General features: G+C 37.3%; 1 protein-coding gene across 5 annotated transcripts in view; it reads right to left on the bottom strand.

Moving 5' to 3' along the window:
* Positions 1-17,098, bottom strand: part of SMCHD1 (structural maintenance of chromosomes flexible hinge domain containing 1) — a 151,134-nt gene that overhangs the window by 87,051 nt on the left and 46,985 nt on the right. For all 5 annotated transcript variants that reach the window (XM_033178210.1, XM_033178208.1, XM_033178209.1 and 2 more), the window contains exons 13-19: positions 14,271-14,465; positions 13,067-13,180; positions 12,424-12,530; positions 11,268-11,350; positions 10,997-11,110; positions 407-484; positions 208-327 (exon numbers count right to left, since the gene is read on the bottom strand). In XM_033178210.1, coding sequence (XP_033034101.1) covers positions 208-327; positions 407-484; positions 10,997-11,110; positions 11,268-11,350; positions 12,424-12,530; positions 13,067-13,180; positions 14,271-14,465 — 811 coding nt within the window. The remainder of the gene's footprint in view (positions 1-207; positions 328-406; positions 485-10,996; positions 11,111-11,267; positions 11,351-12,423; positions 12,531-13,066; positions 13,181-14,270; positions 14,466-17,098) is intronic.

The raw sequence follows: 17,098 nt of genomic DNA, 5'->3' as shown, positions 1-17,098 counted from the left end.
CTGGGTGACAGAATGAGACCCCAACTCAAAGAAAGAAAGAACAAAATAAAACAAAACAAAACAAAACAAAATAAAATAATAAAATAAAATAAAATCGAAATGGTTACCCAACTGTTCAAACATCTTTTATTGGCCTATCTCTCTTTTCTTTTTGGATTTAAAATGCCACCTTTAGCATATATAATTATATATTACTGTTTTGCTTACCTTTAACAGAAAACTTAATTGCTTTAGATGGTAGTGGTCTTCCTGCATAAGTGTCTGCATTACTTTCATTCAACACAACTTGTAATTTCAAGGTATAATTCCCCAACTTCTGAATGTTTTCTGGATAAATTAAGAAGAAATTAAAAATCAAGTCAACACAATACCAACGTATTTTTTAACATTCAGAGTAAGAACTCACCCATTTTTTTAAACCAGTAAGGCCATTTTCCTCCATGTTGACTAATATGCGAAATAATCTCTTTATTTCCACTTGAAGCTTAATAAAAGAAAAAAGAAACAATACTGTCTTGAGAAATTTAACATAAAACATGAAACATGCAATGTCACATTGGCACCAAATACCTATTTGCTGTATTTTAAAACCTGCTTTGAAGCTTCAAAAGATCTAACGCTATCCTACGAAAATGAACAGTAATAATAAAAGTTAACTCTTCAATTCATTAAAATCTCTTTCTTTCAAGTCTTGTAAACTCTTTCACTTTATTTAAAATTACTATTTAAAGAGAAAGGAAGACAACAGAATAGACAAATAACATGACCTCTCCAAAAAATTCCTTATTTATTGCCCACTCTAGAATTATATAATGCAAATATTCAAAAACCCAAAATTTTTTAAAAGGTAATTCATGAACAAAACCAAAATGTTTATCAAGTAGGTAACATGACCACACAGACCAAAAACGGAGAGAGAGAAAAGTAGTCAACCTTACCCACTTGGAAACAGTACAATAGTGTATTCAAACTGTGAACTTTTATCTAAGAAGGAACACAGGAGTTCAACATAAAAGCGTAACAAGCCCAGTGTGGTAGCTCATGCCTGTAACCACAGCACTCTGGAAGGCTGAGGCCAAGAATTTGAGACCAGCCTGGGCAATATAGTGATAGCTTGTCTCTATAAATATTTAAAAATTAGCCGGGCATGGTCCGGCTAATTAGTCCCAGCTATCTGAGAGGCTGAGATGGGAGGACTGCGTGAGCCCAGGAGGTCAAGACCGCAGTGAGCTATGAAGGTACCAGTCTGGGCAACAGAGCAAGACCTTGTCTCAAAAAAAAAAAAAAAAAAAAACAACAAAAGAAACTTTGGATACTTTGAACACTTCAGTAGGTAACAGCACTGCATGTCCCATGAAAAACTGGGAGTGAATCCTCTGTGTGAGAAGGGGAGAGAGCAACTGAAGCCAGTGGGAGCTCCTTGGCCCTACCAAGCACTGGATCTGACTTGGAGAGCACTGGGGAGAGTGGGAAGTGCTCCACTCATACTCCTAGACCCAGTGGGTGCAAATAGGAGGAGGTCATTCCCAATCCTAAGTCACAGGGGGCTGCACAGAAATCTGCCAGCCAGCATAGGTGGCAGTCACTGGTATGGAAAATCTCCAGACTAAGATTTGTGATCTATTATTGAGGAGAGCAGCCTCCACAACCAGAATTGAGAGGCAAGCGTAACATGGGCCCCAGCCATGGGTAAGAGAATTGGGGGCCCCTGCTTTGCAGAGCCAGACTGGGAGGGGTATGGCCTGGAGCCTGGTTTTTGTCCCTCCAGGAAGTTTTGCAGCCTGAGACAGATTCACAATCTGAGGACAGACTGCCTGGGACTTGGCTGGCTATTTCAGCTTGCTGCCAGTAGCAGACGGTAGGAGGGAACTCAACCAGGTCAAAACTGTAGAGAACCAGGTCCCACTATCACCTGCCAGGTTGTAGAGCCCTAGCAACCCCACTTTCCCCATGCTGGATCTTTGGCAAGGCATTGGTTGCTCTGCTCCTCCCTGGAGCATTGCTTCAGGGGCCTGAGAACTACCTTGCAACCCCTGCAAGGGCTGGTGCTTGTGTCCACTGTTGAGGTGGCCAAAATGCAGGATTCTCCAGCCCAGCCCTGCCTAGCTTTGTCCTCCCCAACTGCCTCAGGGGCAGAGCACAGGACTGGGACCCCTGAAAGTTACACAGCCCAGTTCATCATATAGGACATCAGAGTACTTCTGGTTAACAAAGGTAACCCATAAATGCTACTACAACAGCTGCATCCAGCTCTTACCTTCTAGCACCACATACTGGACAGGAGGCCAACCTGCACAGCCCATTAAAACATCTGCTAAAACAATCGTGCAGTGCTCAGGAAGGAGACAAGCTCTGCCACCACCTCTACTACCACAATTGCCCATACCACTGCAGCTACACAGGAAGCCCTGAGACTGCTCACTCGCCCGATACATTACTACAATAGCCAGCATTGGAGAAAGCCACCACACTAAGGCTATTTATAAACAAGGAAATCATACATAACTTATGTCACTGAATACACCCAAGAAGCAAAGTCAAAAGAATCTATTAAACATACATCATAGACACATTGTCAAGGAAAAAATAAGTCGTGCCCCAACAAAAGTAAATTCAAAAATAAAAATAAGCAACTACTACCCCAGATGCAAAGGAAATGAGCCCAATACAGAAAATATTTTTTAAAAAGGTGCCATGACAGTTCCAAAGCAACACAGTAATTCTCTAACAATGGATCCTAACCAAAAAGAAATCTTTGAAATATTAAATAAAAAATTCAAAATACTGATTATTTTATTTCTTGAGATATGGTCTTGCTCTATTGCCCAGGGTGAATTTCAGTGGCACAATCATAGCTCACTGCAGTCCCATGGGCTCAAGTGATCCTCCCACCTCAGCCTCCTAAATGGCTGGGACTACAGGTTTGCACTGCCATGCCCACTTGTTAAATTAAAAAAAAAAATAATTTTTAGAGAATGTGTCTCACTGTTTTGTCCAGGATGGTCTTGAACTCCTGACATCAAGCTATCTTCCCACTTCAGCCTCCCGGGATTACAGGCATCAGCCACCATGCCCAGCTAAAATACTGATTTTTAAAGAAGCTCTATGAGATATAGGAGATATCTGAAAACTAATATAAAGTGATAAGAAAATGAAATTCAGGATATGAACAAGAAATTTACCAAAGGCATAGTTTTTTATTTTTTAAAAAAGGAACTTCTGGAATAAAAAAATTCATGGAAGGAATTACAAAATACAGTTGAAAGCAAACAATGGACTAGACCAAGCAGGAGAATCTCAAAATGTGAAGATAAATCTGTTGAATTAACCAATCAGACAAAATAAAGAAAAAAGAATTGTAAAAAATGATCAAAGCCTTCTCGAAGTATGGGTCAATGTAAAACAGTCAAACCAACAAAATCCTAGGTAATCCCAAGGGAAAAGAAAAAGCAAAAACTTTAGAAAACCTATTTGAGGAGGCCAGGCGCAGTGGCTCATGCCTGTAATCCTGGCACTTTGGGAGGCCAAGGCGGGTGGATCACGAGGTCAGGAGATCGAGGCCATCCTGGCTAACACGCTAACACGGTGAAACACCGTCTCTACTAAAAAATACAAAAAATCAGCCAGGCGTGGTGGCAGGTGCCTGTAGTCCCAGCTACTCGGGAGGCTGAGGCAGGAGAATGGCGTGAACCCAGGAGGCAGAGCTTGCAGTGAGCCGAGATCGCACCACTGCACTCCAGCCTGGGCAACAGAGCAAGACTCTGTCTCAAAAAAAAAAGAAAAAAAGAAAAAAAAGAAAACCTATTTGAGGAAATAATTGTTGAGGAAAACTTCCCTCGTCTAGCAAGAGATCTATACATCCAAACAATAAGAGGCTCAAAGAACATCAGGCAAAAACACTGCAAGAAAGGCCTCACTACAATATATAGAAATTAGACTGCCTAAGGTCAATGTGAAGGAAAATATCCTAAAATCAGCAAGAGAAAAAGCATTCAGTCACCAGTAAAGGAAAATCCATTAGACTAACAGTGGATTTCACAGCAGGTACCTTACAAGCTAGTAGAGACTGGGATTTTATTTTTTCTGTTTTTTACAATCCTGCTCCATCTGTAGGATTCTGTTTTCAAAGTGCTGGGGGTGGGGAGCAGGAGGACTATCAACCACAAATTTTGTATCCTGCTAGAATAAGCTTCATAAATGGAGGCAAAATAAAGTCTTTCCCAGAGAAGCAAACCCTGAAGAAATTCACCGCCCCTAAACTAGATCTATAAGAAACACTCAAAGGAGTTCTAAACATGGAAACAAATGATCAATACTAGCCATCATAAAAACAAGAGAGTATAAAATTCACAGGTCTTATAAAATAATTATACAAGGCAGGAAGAGAAAAAAATCAAATAGCAACACAACAGAATCCCACCAAACCACAAAGACAGAAAGGAGGGAAAAAAAGAAAGAATCTACAAAGCAACTAGATAACAACATTATGACAGGAGCAAAACCTCACATATAAATACTAACCTGGAATGTAAATCGATTACATGCTCTACCTAAAAGATACAGACTGGCAGTAATGGATTTTTTTAAATGAACCAACTAAATGCTACTTACAATAAACTCATATTACTCATAAAGACAATTATAGACTGAAGGTGTGGAAACAGCTATTCCATACAAACAGAAACCAAAAGTGAGCAAGAGTAGCTGATATCAAATAAAATAGACTATAAATCAACAGTTAAAAAAAATTATATAATGTTAAAGGGATCAATTCAACATGAAGATACAACAATTCTAAATATATATGTAACAAATACCAGTGCCCAAATTCATAAAACATATATTACTAGACCTAAGAAGACACAGAAAGCAATACAACAATGACGGATTCAACACCCTACTGATAGCACTAGATGGATCATGGGGACAGAAAACTAACAAAGAAACATTGGATTTAAACTGGCCTTTAGACCAAATGGACCTAAGCAAACATTTACACAACATTCTACCCAACAATATGCAGAATATACATTATTCTGCAGAATATACATTCCTCTCATCAGCAAATGGAACATTCTCCAAGACAGGTCATACATCAGGCCACAAAACAAATCTCAATACATTTTGAAAAAATCAAAATCATATCAAGTAACTTCTTGGACCATCATGGAATAAAACTAGAAATCAATTCCAAGAGAAACTCTCAAAACTATAAAATACTTGGATCAAACAGCTTGCTCTTAAATAACCTTTATGTCAACGATAAAATTGATATAAAAATTTAAAATACATATACGTATTTTGAGATGGAGTCTCACTCTTGCCAGGCTGGAGTGCAGTGGTGCAATCTCAGCTCACTGCAGCCTCTGCCTCCCAGGTTCAAGTGATTCTCCTGCCTCAGCCTCCCGAGTAGCTGAAATTACAGGTGCACATTACCACACCCGGCCAATTTGTGTACTTCTTAGTAGAGATGGGGTTTCACCATGTTGGCCAGGCCAGTTTATGATGTATCTTAAAGAAAGTATGCCTATATTTGCCTTTTACTGCTGGATTTCTCAACTTGTACCAACAGAGAAAGAAATATGTTCTAGAAACATCTTCTCAATATTTGCTTTAAAAAAGGGTGCAATTATAAATCAGACAGCAAATCACCATGAGAAGTTCTTTAAAAAGACCCAAGCAACTTTCTGATTTTTGAAGCATTTATTCAACAAATATTTAATTACCTCCTATATACAAAGTACTAGAAAAAGGGTAAAGAAAACAAAATCATTGCTTTCCTGGAGTTTTTAATCTTGTAGAGCAAGGGGACTGGCAAACTACTGGACTGCCAATGGCTGCATTCATCTACAACAACAGACTTACCTAATCATAAGAAACAACTTACGGCCCTCTAAGCCTAAGTATTTATTTACTACCTGATGCTTTCCAAATAGTTTGCCACCCCTGTCCTAGAGGGGAAACACACATTTAAGGAACAAAATTTGGTCTAGAGTTGGGAAAACCGGGGTTTGATGAGAACCAAAAGAAAACAGTTGTGGTTAGAAGTATGGTGAGTGAAGACGAGATCAAGTTGGAGAGAGAGGAAAGGCCAGATCATGCGTGCAGTATTGCAGAGCTATGACTAGTTTCCCAGGCCACTAAAGATGAAATAATATAAAACAGAGTGATATACACAGTTCTGTAATTCAAAAAAAATCACGTTGGGGTAAAATGAAAATGAGCTGGAGCAATGCAAGAGTGAATTCAAGAGGACTTTTCATTGAGGCAGCTACTACATGGTTAAAATGAGAGACCATGATGACTTGGACTTGAATGGGCAGAATGAAGATATACAGTTGTCCGTTGGTTTACGCAGAAGACTGGTTCCAGGATTCCATATGTATACCAAAATCTGCACATACAACTCCTGTAGTTGGCCCTGCAGAACCTGCATATATGAAAAGTTGGCCTCTGTTTATGTGGGTTTCAAATCCCACAAAAGTGATTTTCAATCTGCATTTGGTCCACATGTAAGTGGACCTGCACAGTTGAAACCCATGTTGTTCAACAGTCAACTGTACTTTAGTGTGATATTTGGTGATAGATTGGTTACAAGGGATTAAGAAATAAATGGAAACACCAATCCTTTTCAAACTCTTCCAAAAAATTACAGAGGAGAGAACACTTCCTAACTCATTCATTTTTTGAGGTCAACATTATCTGATACCAAAGCCAGAGAGAGACATCAAAAAAAAAAACCAGAAACTACAGACCAAAATCCCTTATGAATACTGATGCAAAAATTCTCAACAATATGCTAGCAAGCCAAATTCAGCACAATTTTAAAAGAACTCACCTTAGTCTATTTAGTGTTGCTGTAAAGGAATACCTGAGGCTGAATAATTTATAAGAAAAGGATGTTTATTTGGTTCACAATTCTGCTGGCTGGAAGACTAGGCATCTGGATGAAAGCCCAAGGCTGCTTAGCTGCTTCCACTCATAGTGGAAGGTGAAGGGGAGCCAGTGTATGCAGAGATCATATGACAAAAGAGGAGTGAGGGAGGTGCCAGGCTCTTTTTAACAATCAGCTCTCATGGGAAATAATAAGAGTAAGAACTCACTCAATAAGCCCTTCATGAGAGCTCTGAACCTATGACTCCAAAACCTCCCATTAGGTCCCACCTCCAACACCGGGGATCAAGACAAATATCCAAACTATACACAATAACCAAGTGAGATTTATTCTTGGAATACAAGGATTGCTCAACAAATAAAAAACAATCAAGGCTATGTGCAGTGGCTCATGCCTGTAATCCTAGCACTTTGGGAGACTGAGGCAAGAGGTCATTTGAGGCCAGGAGTTTGAGACCAGCCTGGGCAGCATAGTAGACCCTGTCTCCACCACAAAAAAAAAAAAAAAAGAGAGAGCCATGATGGCTCAAGCCAGCTGTCCTGGTGCATAAGGAGGCGAGGCTACGCGCTTGAGGCCAACCTGGGCAACATTTTAAAAAAAAACTCTCATCCACTGATAAAAATAAAAAAAAAAAACTAGCTGGGTGCAATGAGCATGCCTGTAGTCCTAGTTACTAAGGAGGCTGACGTGGGAGAACCACTTGAGCCCAGGAGTTCTAGGCTGCAGTAAGCCACAATTGTGCCACTTCATTCCAGCCTGGGTGACAGAGTGAGACTCTATCTCAAAGAACAAAAACCAACCAATCAATGCAATACATCACTTTGAGAGAATAAAGGAAAAAACCTACATAATTATCTGGACTGATGCAGAGAAACATTTGGGAAAACAATACTCTTTCATGATAAAAACACTACACAAGGAATAGAAAGAAACTTCCTCAACATGATAAAGGCCTTATATAAGACCCACAGTTAACATCACATATACTCAACTGTGAAAGACTTAAAGCTTTTCCTCTAACATCAGCAACAGGACATGGATTCTCATTTGAGTCACTTCTCTTTTTTTTGTTTTTTGAGACGGAGTCTTGCTCTGTCGCCCAGGCTGGAGTGCAGTGGCCGGATCTCAGCTCACTGCAAGCTCCGCCTCCCGGGTTCACGCCATTCTCCTGCCTCAGCCTCCCGAGTAGCTGGGACTACAGGTGCCCGCCACCTCACCTGGCTAGTTTTTTGTATTTTTTAGTAGAGACGAGGTTTCACCATGTTAACCAGGATGGTCTCGATCTCCTGACCTTGTGATCCACCCGTCTCGGCCTCCCAAAGTGCTGGGATTACAGGCTTGAGCCACCGTGCCTGGCCCATTTTAGTCACTTCTATTCAACACAGTATTTGAAGTCCTAGCCAGACCAATTAGGCAAGAAAAAGAAATAAAAGGCATCTACTTTGGACAAGAGTAAGCTATTTCCGTTCATAAATGACATGTTCACATATGCGAAAAACCTAAATAATCCATAAAAAAACCCTGGTATAGCTATTAAACTCAGCAAAGTTACACATACAAAACCATGTTCACAGACTGAACGACTTACAATTTTTAAGGTGAAAATAACACTCAAAATGATCTGCATATTCACTGTAATCCCTACCAGGATCTTAATGGTGTTTTCTGCAGAAATAGAAAAACGCATCCTACATTCATAAGTAATCTCCATAGACCCAAGTAGCCAAAACAATCTTAAAAAACAAGAATAAAGTAGGAGCACTCACACCTCCTGATTTTAAAACTTACAAAGCTACAGTAATCAAAACAGTGCAGCATGGGCATATGAACAGACATACAGACCTAGGGAACAGGGAGCCCAGAAATAAACTCTCACATATGTGGACAACTGACTTTCAACAAGTGGGCCAAAACAGTTCAATAGAGAACGTATAGTCTTTGACAAATGGTGCTGGAAAAACTGGGTATCTGCAGGCAAAAGAAGTTTTCCATATGAAAAGAAGTTAACCATATGCAAAAGTTAAGGTCAAATGGATCAAAGTAGTAACCATAGAGCTAAAACTATAAAATTTGTAAGGAAAAAACATTCAGGAAAAGCTTCATAACACTGAATTTAGCAACAATCTCTTGGATAAGATACCAAAAGCACAGGCAACAAAAGAAAAAAGAGACTAATTGTTTTTCAAAATTGAAAACTTTTGTGCATCACAGTTACCATCAACAAAGTGAAAAAGCAACCCACAGAGTGGAAGAAAGTATCTGTAAATCATTTATCTGATAAGGGATTAATATCCAGGATTATAAAGAACTCCTACAACTCAACAACAACAAAATTTAAAAATGGCCAAAGGACCTGAATAGACCTCTGTCCAAAGAAGATATACGGATGGCAATAAGCTCATAAAAAGATGCTCAAAATCACTGAATATTGGGGAAATGCAAATCAAAACCACAATAATCTTTAGTAGGAAAAGGGGGAAAAGAAAAACTACAGTAAGATACCCCTTCATATCTGTTAGGATGGCTATTAACCGCCCCCCACAAAAAAACCCACAGGAAATAACAAATGTGGGTGACACGGAGAAACTGGAATGTACAGTGGGGTGACCACTGTAGAAAACAGTATGGTAGTTTCTCAATAAATTAAATAATAATATGACCCAGCAAGTCCACTTTTGGGAATATATCTAAAACGAACAAAAGCAGGGACTCAAAGGACTATTTGTACACCAATGTTCACAGGGGCATTCTTCACAACAGACAACAGGTGAAAGTAACCTGAGTATCCATCAAACAAATGGATAAACAAAATATGGTATATATATATACACAAGGGAATATTATTCAACCTTAAAAAGGAATGGGAATTCTGACACACTATGCTAAGTGAAACAGGACAGACACAAAGGACAAATATAATTCCATTTTTATGAGGTACCTAAAATAGTCAAATTCAGAGATAGAAAGTTAAAAAGTAGTTATCAGGGCAAGGAGAAAGGAGTGAAGAGTTATTACTATAGAGTTTCAGTTTGAAATGTTGAAAAAATGCTTTAGATGGACAGTGGTAATGGTTGCACAACAATATGAATGTACTTAATGCCACTTGATAAATTTTATGTTAATATGTGTTATTTATATATATATATATAAAAAATTATTAAAAATAGAAGCAGAGACCAGCCTGACCAATACGATGAAATCCCATCTCTACCAAAAATACAAAAATTAGCTGGGAGTGGTAGCATGCGCCTGTAATCCCAGCTACTCGGGAGGCTGAGAGAGGAGAATTGCTTGAACTCAGGAGGTGGAGATTGCAATGAGCCTAAATCATGCATTTGCATTCCTGCTTGGGCAACAAGAACGAAGCTGTGTCTCCAAAAAAAAAAAAAAAAAAAAAACCAGAAGCAGGAAGGTCATGGAAGGTGCTGCACTGCTGGCTTTGAAGATGAAGGAATGAGCGTGGCTTCTGTGTGATTTATTTATTTTATTTATTTTATTTTTTAGAGACAGCCTGTTACTTTACCACCCAGGTTGGAGTGCAGTGGCGTGATTATAGCTCACTGTGGCCTCAAACTCCTGGGCTCAAGCAGTTCTCCTGCCTCAGCCTTCCGACTAGCTGGGACTATATAGGCTAGTGCCACCAAGCCCAGCTGAGAGTAATTTCTAAAAGGCAGAAAAGGCAAGGCTCACCTAGAACCTCTAGGAAAAAATGCAGTCCTGAAGACACTTTAATTTTAGCCCAGTGAAACCTGTTTTGGATGATGACTAATTCTCTAATTATTACTGTAATATTAGAACTGTAATAATACATATATGCTTATGTAAATTCCTACTGCAAATTCTTCTACATATACGTATCATACCTTTACTTTAGTCCATAGTTACCTACATGAAAAAATTCAAGATAAAGTATTTTTTAAAAACCTTAGAAAAATATCCACCAAGAAAATGAGCTATTCATAACATTACTGAAATTCCTAACTTCAATAAAATTTGCTGTGGCTATCAGATTGCTAGGTCTTCAATAATTACATGAAGATATTTAATTTGATATTATTTTTAAAAACAATACTAAAGACCCAAATTAGTTTGTATACTTACAATGTAAAATAACTTTGAGCTCAACCAGGAGTTTTTTTGACCCTCCGTGACTTGTTCCTGGAAGCTTTTGCATTGCTTCCCCTTTTTTATTCAATATTTCAATTCTTAATGCACCTATGAGTCAAAAATTAAAAGTATCTTAATTACACCCAAAAATTTGCTGAATCTGCCTAATCTTCCCATTGCATTTTAATATCTCATGAGCTTTTACATATTGGAAATGTAAGACAAAAGAAAAGCACACTTTTTGGTATTAGAAAAATAAACATACCAATAGGGGTTCCAGCAGGCCTAATCTCATTAGGCAATAATTCATCTCCTTCAGGCCAAGTTACTGACAATCTATCAGGGAGCCTGTTATGAAACCAGTATATTAATGTTCCACAAACTTTGTTAATTATGATCTTAATTAAAAACATACAAGTTATTAGAAACTTAAATATTTATTGCTGATCTATTTTAAAAGGTCAAATCTGGAATTATTTATGATTAATAATCTAAAAAAGTTTTTCCTCCCTAACCATTCCTGTGGCTACTGGAAAAAAAAAAACCTTTTGGAATTAAAAGCCAGAAACTGTTAAATTTTTATGATTTTTTTTTCCTGCTTGTTTATAGTACAAGTTACCTTTAGAAGACAGGATAACCCCTAAGAATCAAAATTCAGTAAGAATCAAAATGATTGCATTATTAGCTATACAAGAAGAAAAGCCACTTTCGACTTCCTTTTTCTTCTTTGTAACTCATTGATAAGGTTTGGCTCTGTGTCCCCATCCAAATATCTCAAGTTCTAATCCCCACGTACAAGGGAGGGACCTGGTGGGAGGTGACTGGATCACAGGAATGGTTTCCCCCATGCTGTTCTCTTGATAGTGAGTGTCAGGAGAGCTGATGATTTTTAAAGTGTTTGGCAGTCCCCCTCTTCCCTATCTTTCTCTTCTGCCACCCATGTAAGACATGGCTTGCTTCCCCTTCTCCTTATGCGATGATTATAAGTTTCCTGAGGCCTTCCCAGCCATGCACGACTGAGTCAATTAAATCTCCTTTCTTTATAAATTACCCAGTCTCAGGTAGTATCTTTACAGCATGTGAAAACGAACTAGCACACTCATCTTTACCTCTCAGCATGTTTTGTAATATTCTAGTTGGAGGCCAAACTGAGTTTTTTAAAAACATGTTAATCATAGTGCCTGTAAGAGTGACACTTTAGATATATAAGATTTCCTTTTTTGTCTACAAAACAAATGCAGATTTCTGTTTGTATAACTAGACCTCTTAATTTTTTTAACAAGAAGTTCATCTCAATAGGTACAATATCTAAGACTACAAATGCCCTAACAGCAGAGTAAATGACATCCTCCAAAATACTTAACAGCACAATTCTTTTCAATTTTTCTTATTTTTGTCATGCATCTTGAAGTGTGACTTACCTTGCCATTTCATCTTCTACATACTTTTTAACAGCTTTCTCAGCAACTGTCCTATCCAGCTTTGCAATTGGCACAGTTCTTACTTCATCATATAGTGCCTGAGGTTCCTGAATAAATAAATTTACCAACATTTCAAAGAAAACTATTTAAATCTAGCTATAACAAAAACAAATACCCATTTGTTTCCTCCAAAGAAATATATTTTATCCTAATTAAGTACATAAATAACAGTAGCTATTCTTACATTACACCATAGTGTTTGTTTATATTTTTTACATAACCTCTGTAGTCCTAACATATCAAATATTAACAAGAAAGCATGGTATAGGGAAAAAACACACTCCAGTTTTGTAGTTACTCATTCCTGAGATAGAATTCTGGTTCCAATGTTTACTAGTTAGCGGGCCCTAGAGGAAATAGGACTTTATAAAATTAATGTGGTAACTAGTTATAATGTATATATGTTTACAAAAACTGAGCATATGTTAAATTGTACAGATTATTAAAAACATCAACTATGACACATAAAAATTCACACAAAAACTATAACCACTTTATCCAATGTAAAACTAGTCACAAACAAAATATACTGTATCTTAACAATTACGCAAGAGTATTTCAGTATTATTACTTGCTGTCTTACCACTGCAATTTGAACCTCTCCTCCAGTAGCATATACTTCTCCATCATGATCGCCATAAAGAAAAAATCTTACTATGCTTCCATAAAAGAGAGGAAGTGTCTTGATTGTCTTGACCTAATATTGTTTTTTAAAAACAAAAACTTCAGTATTAAGATTTACTAAGAGAAACAGGCTTAATAATAATTTCACATAACTTCTTTATTACAAAGTAAAAAACCTTGGTAACTATCATTACAAAAACTAATGAAAACTGCATTCTAATATTCAAATAAAATTGTATTTTTGAAGTTCTGTACTTAACAAATTGTTGTAAAAATACCGCAACTTCTTTATACAAATGTGTTAGAATTAAGCATGTGTCTTACAAGTCCATAATTCCTTCAAATTCAATTATAATGAATGCCAATGTACCTGAAACCTTTTTTCCCCCATAAAATTCTGCTCTCAGACGATGAACAGCAATTCATAAACTCGACAAGTTAACATTATTTTTCAAACACATCAGCTCAAAACTTGCGTATCATATTTCTTCTTCTTACTTGGCTTAAAAAATCTAAGGCAAATTTCCACTACTCCAATTCAGAAAATCCCAACAAGGACTATAAGAGTTTATCCACAACCTACCTTTCCTGCCCCATTTCTAAACTATTTCTCTTCACACATACAATAGGCAGCAGGACAACCCAACTCGTCTTACTACTTGTTTTTCTGCACTTACCTGTGCACATCTCTATGCTCAGATTATCTTCTAGAAAGCATTTTACTCCATCACCACTGAGCATTTGACTAAAATGATCACTCCTTTCTTCTTGTAACTCTTCACTTGGCTCCAGGGATGTCATATTCTGCTAGTTTCCTTCTACCTCACCAGCTTATCCCTGCCAGTCTCCTCTGACAGCTCCTCCTTTTCATTCTAACCACTAAATGTTGGGAAAGCTCCAGGCTCAATCCTTTTATCTCTTTAGCTATACTCACCAAGTATAGGTGATCTCATCCAATTCTATAGCTTTAAATGTACAATGGTGTCTCTAATTTATGGAGAGAACAAACAGCCTTCTACCTGGTAATTATCATCTGTGTAAACCTCAGCCTCTACCCCTTTCAAGGTCCACACAAATGCTACTTCTTTTCTATACATGTGATTTTGCATATGTTTTAAATTAAATTAAGTATTATTTAAAAAATGACAATAAGTTATACCTACCAGCTGTCCTGCTTTGTATATCTTTCCATCCCATTCTATTGCTGCATATGTTGCCCAGGGACCTTGCTTTTTAGAAGGAAGATCAGGACGTGTAATTATTCCCTTAAAAAGCGTAAATTTTATTTGTTTATCATACTTTTCATGACAATCCTTCAGCCACAAAGCAAATTCTCTGTCAATTTTCATTCGCTGTTCCTGTAGAATTTTAAATGTTTTATGAAATATAGCTACTAGTAAACAAATATAACCATAAACATTTGTCATTCGTTTTATTTTTTCCTTTCATATACTCCAATTCAGAAAACCTAATAAAAAATTAAATATTCTGCTGAATCCTTCCCCTGTACACATTTAGGATATTTCAAACAAATGCATTACCAAAGAAGAAAAATTTGGTATCATTCTTAGAACCAAGGTCTCCGTGGTCAATATCAACAATAAAACCTTCCTTTCCACCTTTAACTCCTAGGATACACTAAAAACTGATGAACCCTTACTGCCTGGGAGGAGAATTAGTTAGCTCCACAAAAGGGATGAGTGGAGGCCTTCTAACTGTAAACCACATTCTCAATGGGACGATAAAAATCTCACTGTGTATTAAGTACTTTATAAATGTGAATACAATATACAAACAGACAGATAGTAAATCTGCAGTAGTAAAATTTCATTGGGGAAAACAATTGAGAAAAAGATGCCAAAAAAGACTCCTTATGAAGGTGATAAAGAAAAAAGGTTGAGAAACACTGCTATGCAAAATGTATTTCTTTTTAATTTTCTCTTTTATATATATAGCCTATTCAAAAAAACTCATAATATGAAAGTCAAGTGTATTCTAACAATACTTAAGAAGATGTGTTTTTGCCAACCATTCTTCACCCTGTTGGGAGAGAATAAGAAATCTCTGTTCAAGCATAACGTGTTATACACTTGTTTGATGCCTGCCTCTAGGACAACGAGGAGGTAAAGACAATCTCCCAATTACATGCTTTCACAGAGGACAGTCTGTAAAGTTACAGAACTCCATTCCTTCTTACGTACCTTACACCATAATATACCATTTCCAAAGAAAAGTAAGGCAAAATTAAAAATAATTCCAGCCTAAGTTTTTGAAGCTTGCTGTCAAGAAGGATACTATCTTAGTTATTAATAAATTTGATTTTTTTAAAGTTGTATGAATGAAAAAGAAATATATATACATGGTGAAGACTCAGAGGTCCAAAATGGTATACAGTTTCCAAGAAATGGCTGCCACCCTTACTCCTATACCTAGGTTCCAACTATTTCCCAAATCAGCAAATCATTGTCAGTTTGCCAGCTGACATGGAGATTAAATTATTAACTAGGAACCAGAAAATCTGACTACCAAAATGTTAAACTGCCCCTTCTAAAACTCTCAGGATGGATTCACTATCAACCAAATTACCAGATGCATTAATTCCAGACACTCAATAACAGTCAAAGTACAATTCAGTAGGCATGTCAAGTTAATCTAGGGGAAGAGTATGCAGACATTCATTTTATAATATTCTTTCAACTTTTCTGTGTATTTGAACATTTCTTTTCCTCCTTCTTCTTTTTTTCTTTTTTTCCCAAATAGGGCGTCTCACTGTATTGCTCACACTGGTCTTAAACTCCTGGCCTCAAGCCATCCTCCTGCCTCAGCCTCTCAAGTAGCCAGGATTACAGGTGTGAACCGTTATGCGCAGCTTGAATGTTTCAAAATTAGAACATACATATTTTAAAAGTACAGTGTAACAAAGGAATAGAATTAACTTATTCTGGATAGCTTTTGAAAAGACCCACTGCTCAATAAATGTTGGATAACTAACACCATATTATAAATGAATTGTAAGTGTATAATAAAGGAGTAGTAACTCATTTTGATAAGGCCTTTCTCAGTGCATAATTCTTAAAAAGCGTCCTAATCTTCTATGATTCAGAATCTTTATAAGAGCAAAATTAATTTCAACATCTTACAGGAATGACTGACTACAAACACTATGTACTATGCACTGTATTTATTGCCCAGCAATAAATTGATAATAAAATCATCTATTTCCTGGCAATTCGACATTAAACTACTGAAAGAGTAGTATCAAGTAAAAGTCTCTGAAGTCTGTGCACAGAATACAAGTACACTAGTATACTAGTTTCACTCAACTTCTTAACAAATTTCAAAGTGAAATCATTCTTGTTGTATCAACCAATGCATGTATTTTAATACCAATCTCAAACCACCTTTTAGCTCAAAGTACTTCACAGTTTTACCCCATTTTTACCTTCAAGACTAGCTAAAAATCACACAATTAGGTTATTCATGTACAAATATAGCCCTTAAAGCAAATACAATTGTTCATACACGTTCTCATCAAGATGCTTCTGTGGCTTCTACTATGTCAAGGGCTACGTATTAAGATCTTGGCCGGGCGCAGTGGCTCACGCCTGTAATCCCAACATTTTGGGCGACCAACGCAGGCGGATCACCTGAGGTCAGGAGTTTGAGACCAGCCTGGCCAACATAGTGAAACCCCATCTCTACTAAAAACACAAAAATTAGCCAGGCGTGGTGGCACGTTCCTGTAGTCCCAGCTATTTGGGAGGCTGAGGCAGGAGAACAGCTTGAACCTGGGAGACAGAGGTTGCAGCGAGACAAGACTGAGCCACTGCAATCCAGCCTGGACAACAGAGTGAAACTCTTGTCTTTAAAAAAAAAACAAAAAAAAACAAAAAACTAATGAAGATATGTAAATTCTAGCCACACCTAGTCTAATTAGCTTAAAATTTTTTAGTTATGTGAACATTTGACTGCTCATAAAAAATTTATACAT

Source organism: Trachypithecus francoisi, unplaced genomic scaffold (assembly GCF_009764315.1).
Source record: "Trachypithecus francoisi isolate TF-2019V2 unplaced genomic scaffold, Tfra_2.0 Lachesis_group19, whole genome shotgun sequence".
Classification (NCBI taxonomy): domain Eukaryota; kingdom Metazoa; phylum Chordata; class Mammalia; order Primates; family Cercopithecidae; genus Trachypithecus; species Trachypithecus francoisi.
Note: the sequence above shows the minus strand (reverse complement) of the source record. Positions and strands in the feature narration are given on the sequence as shown.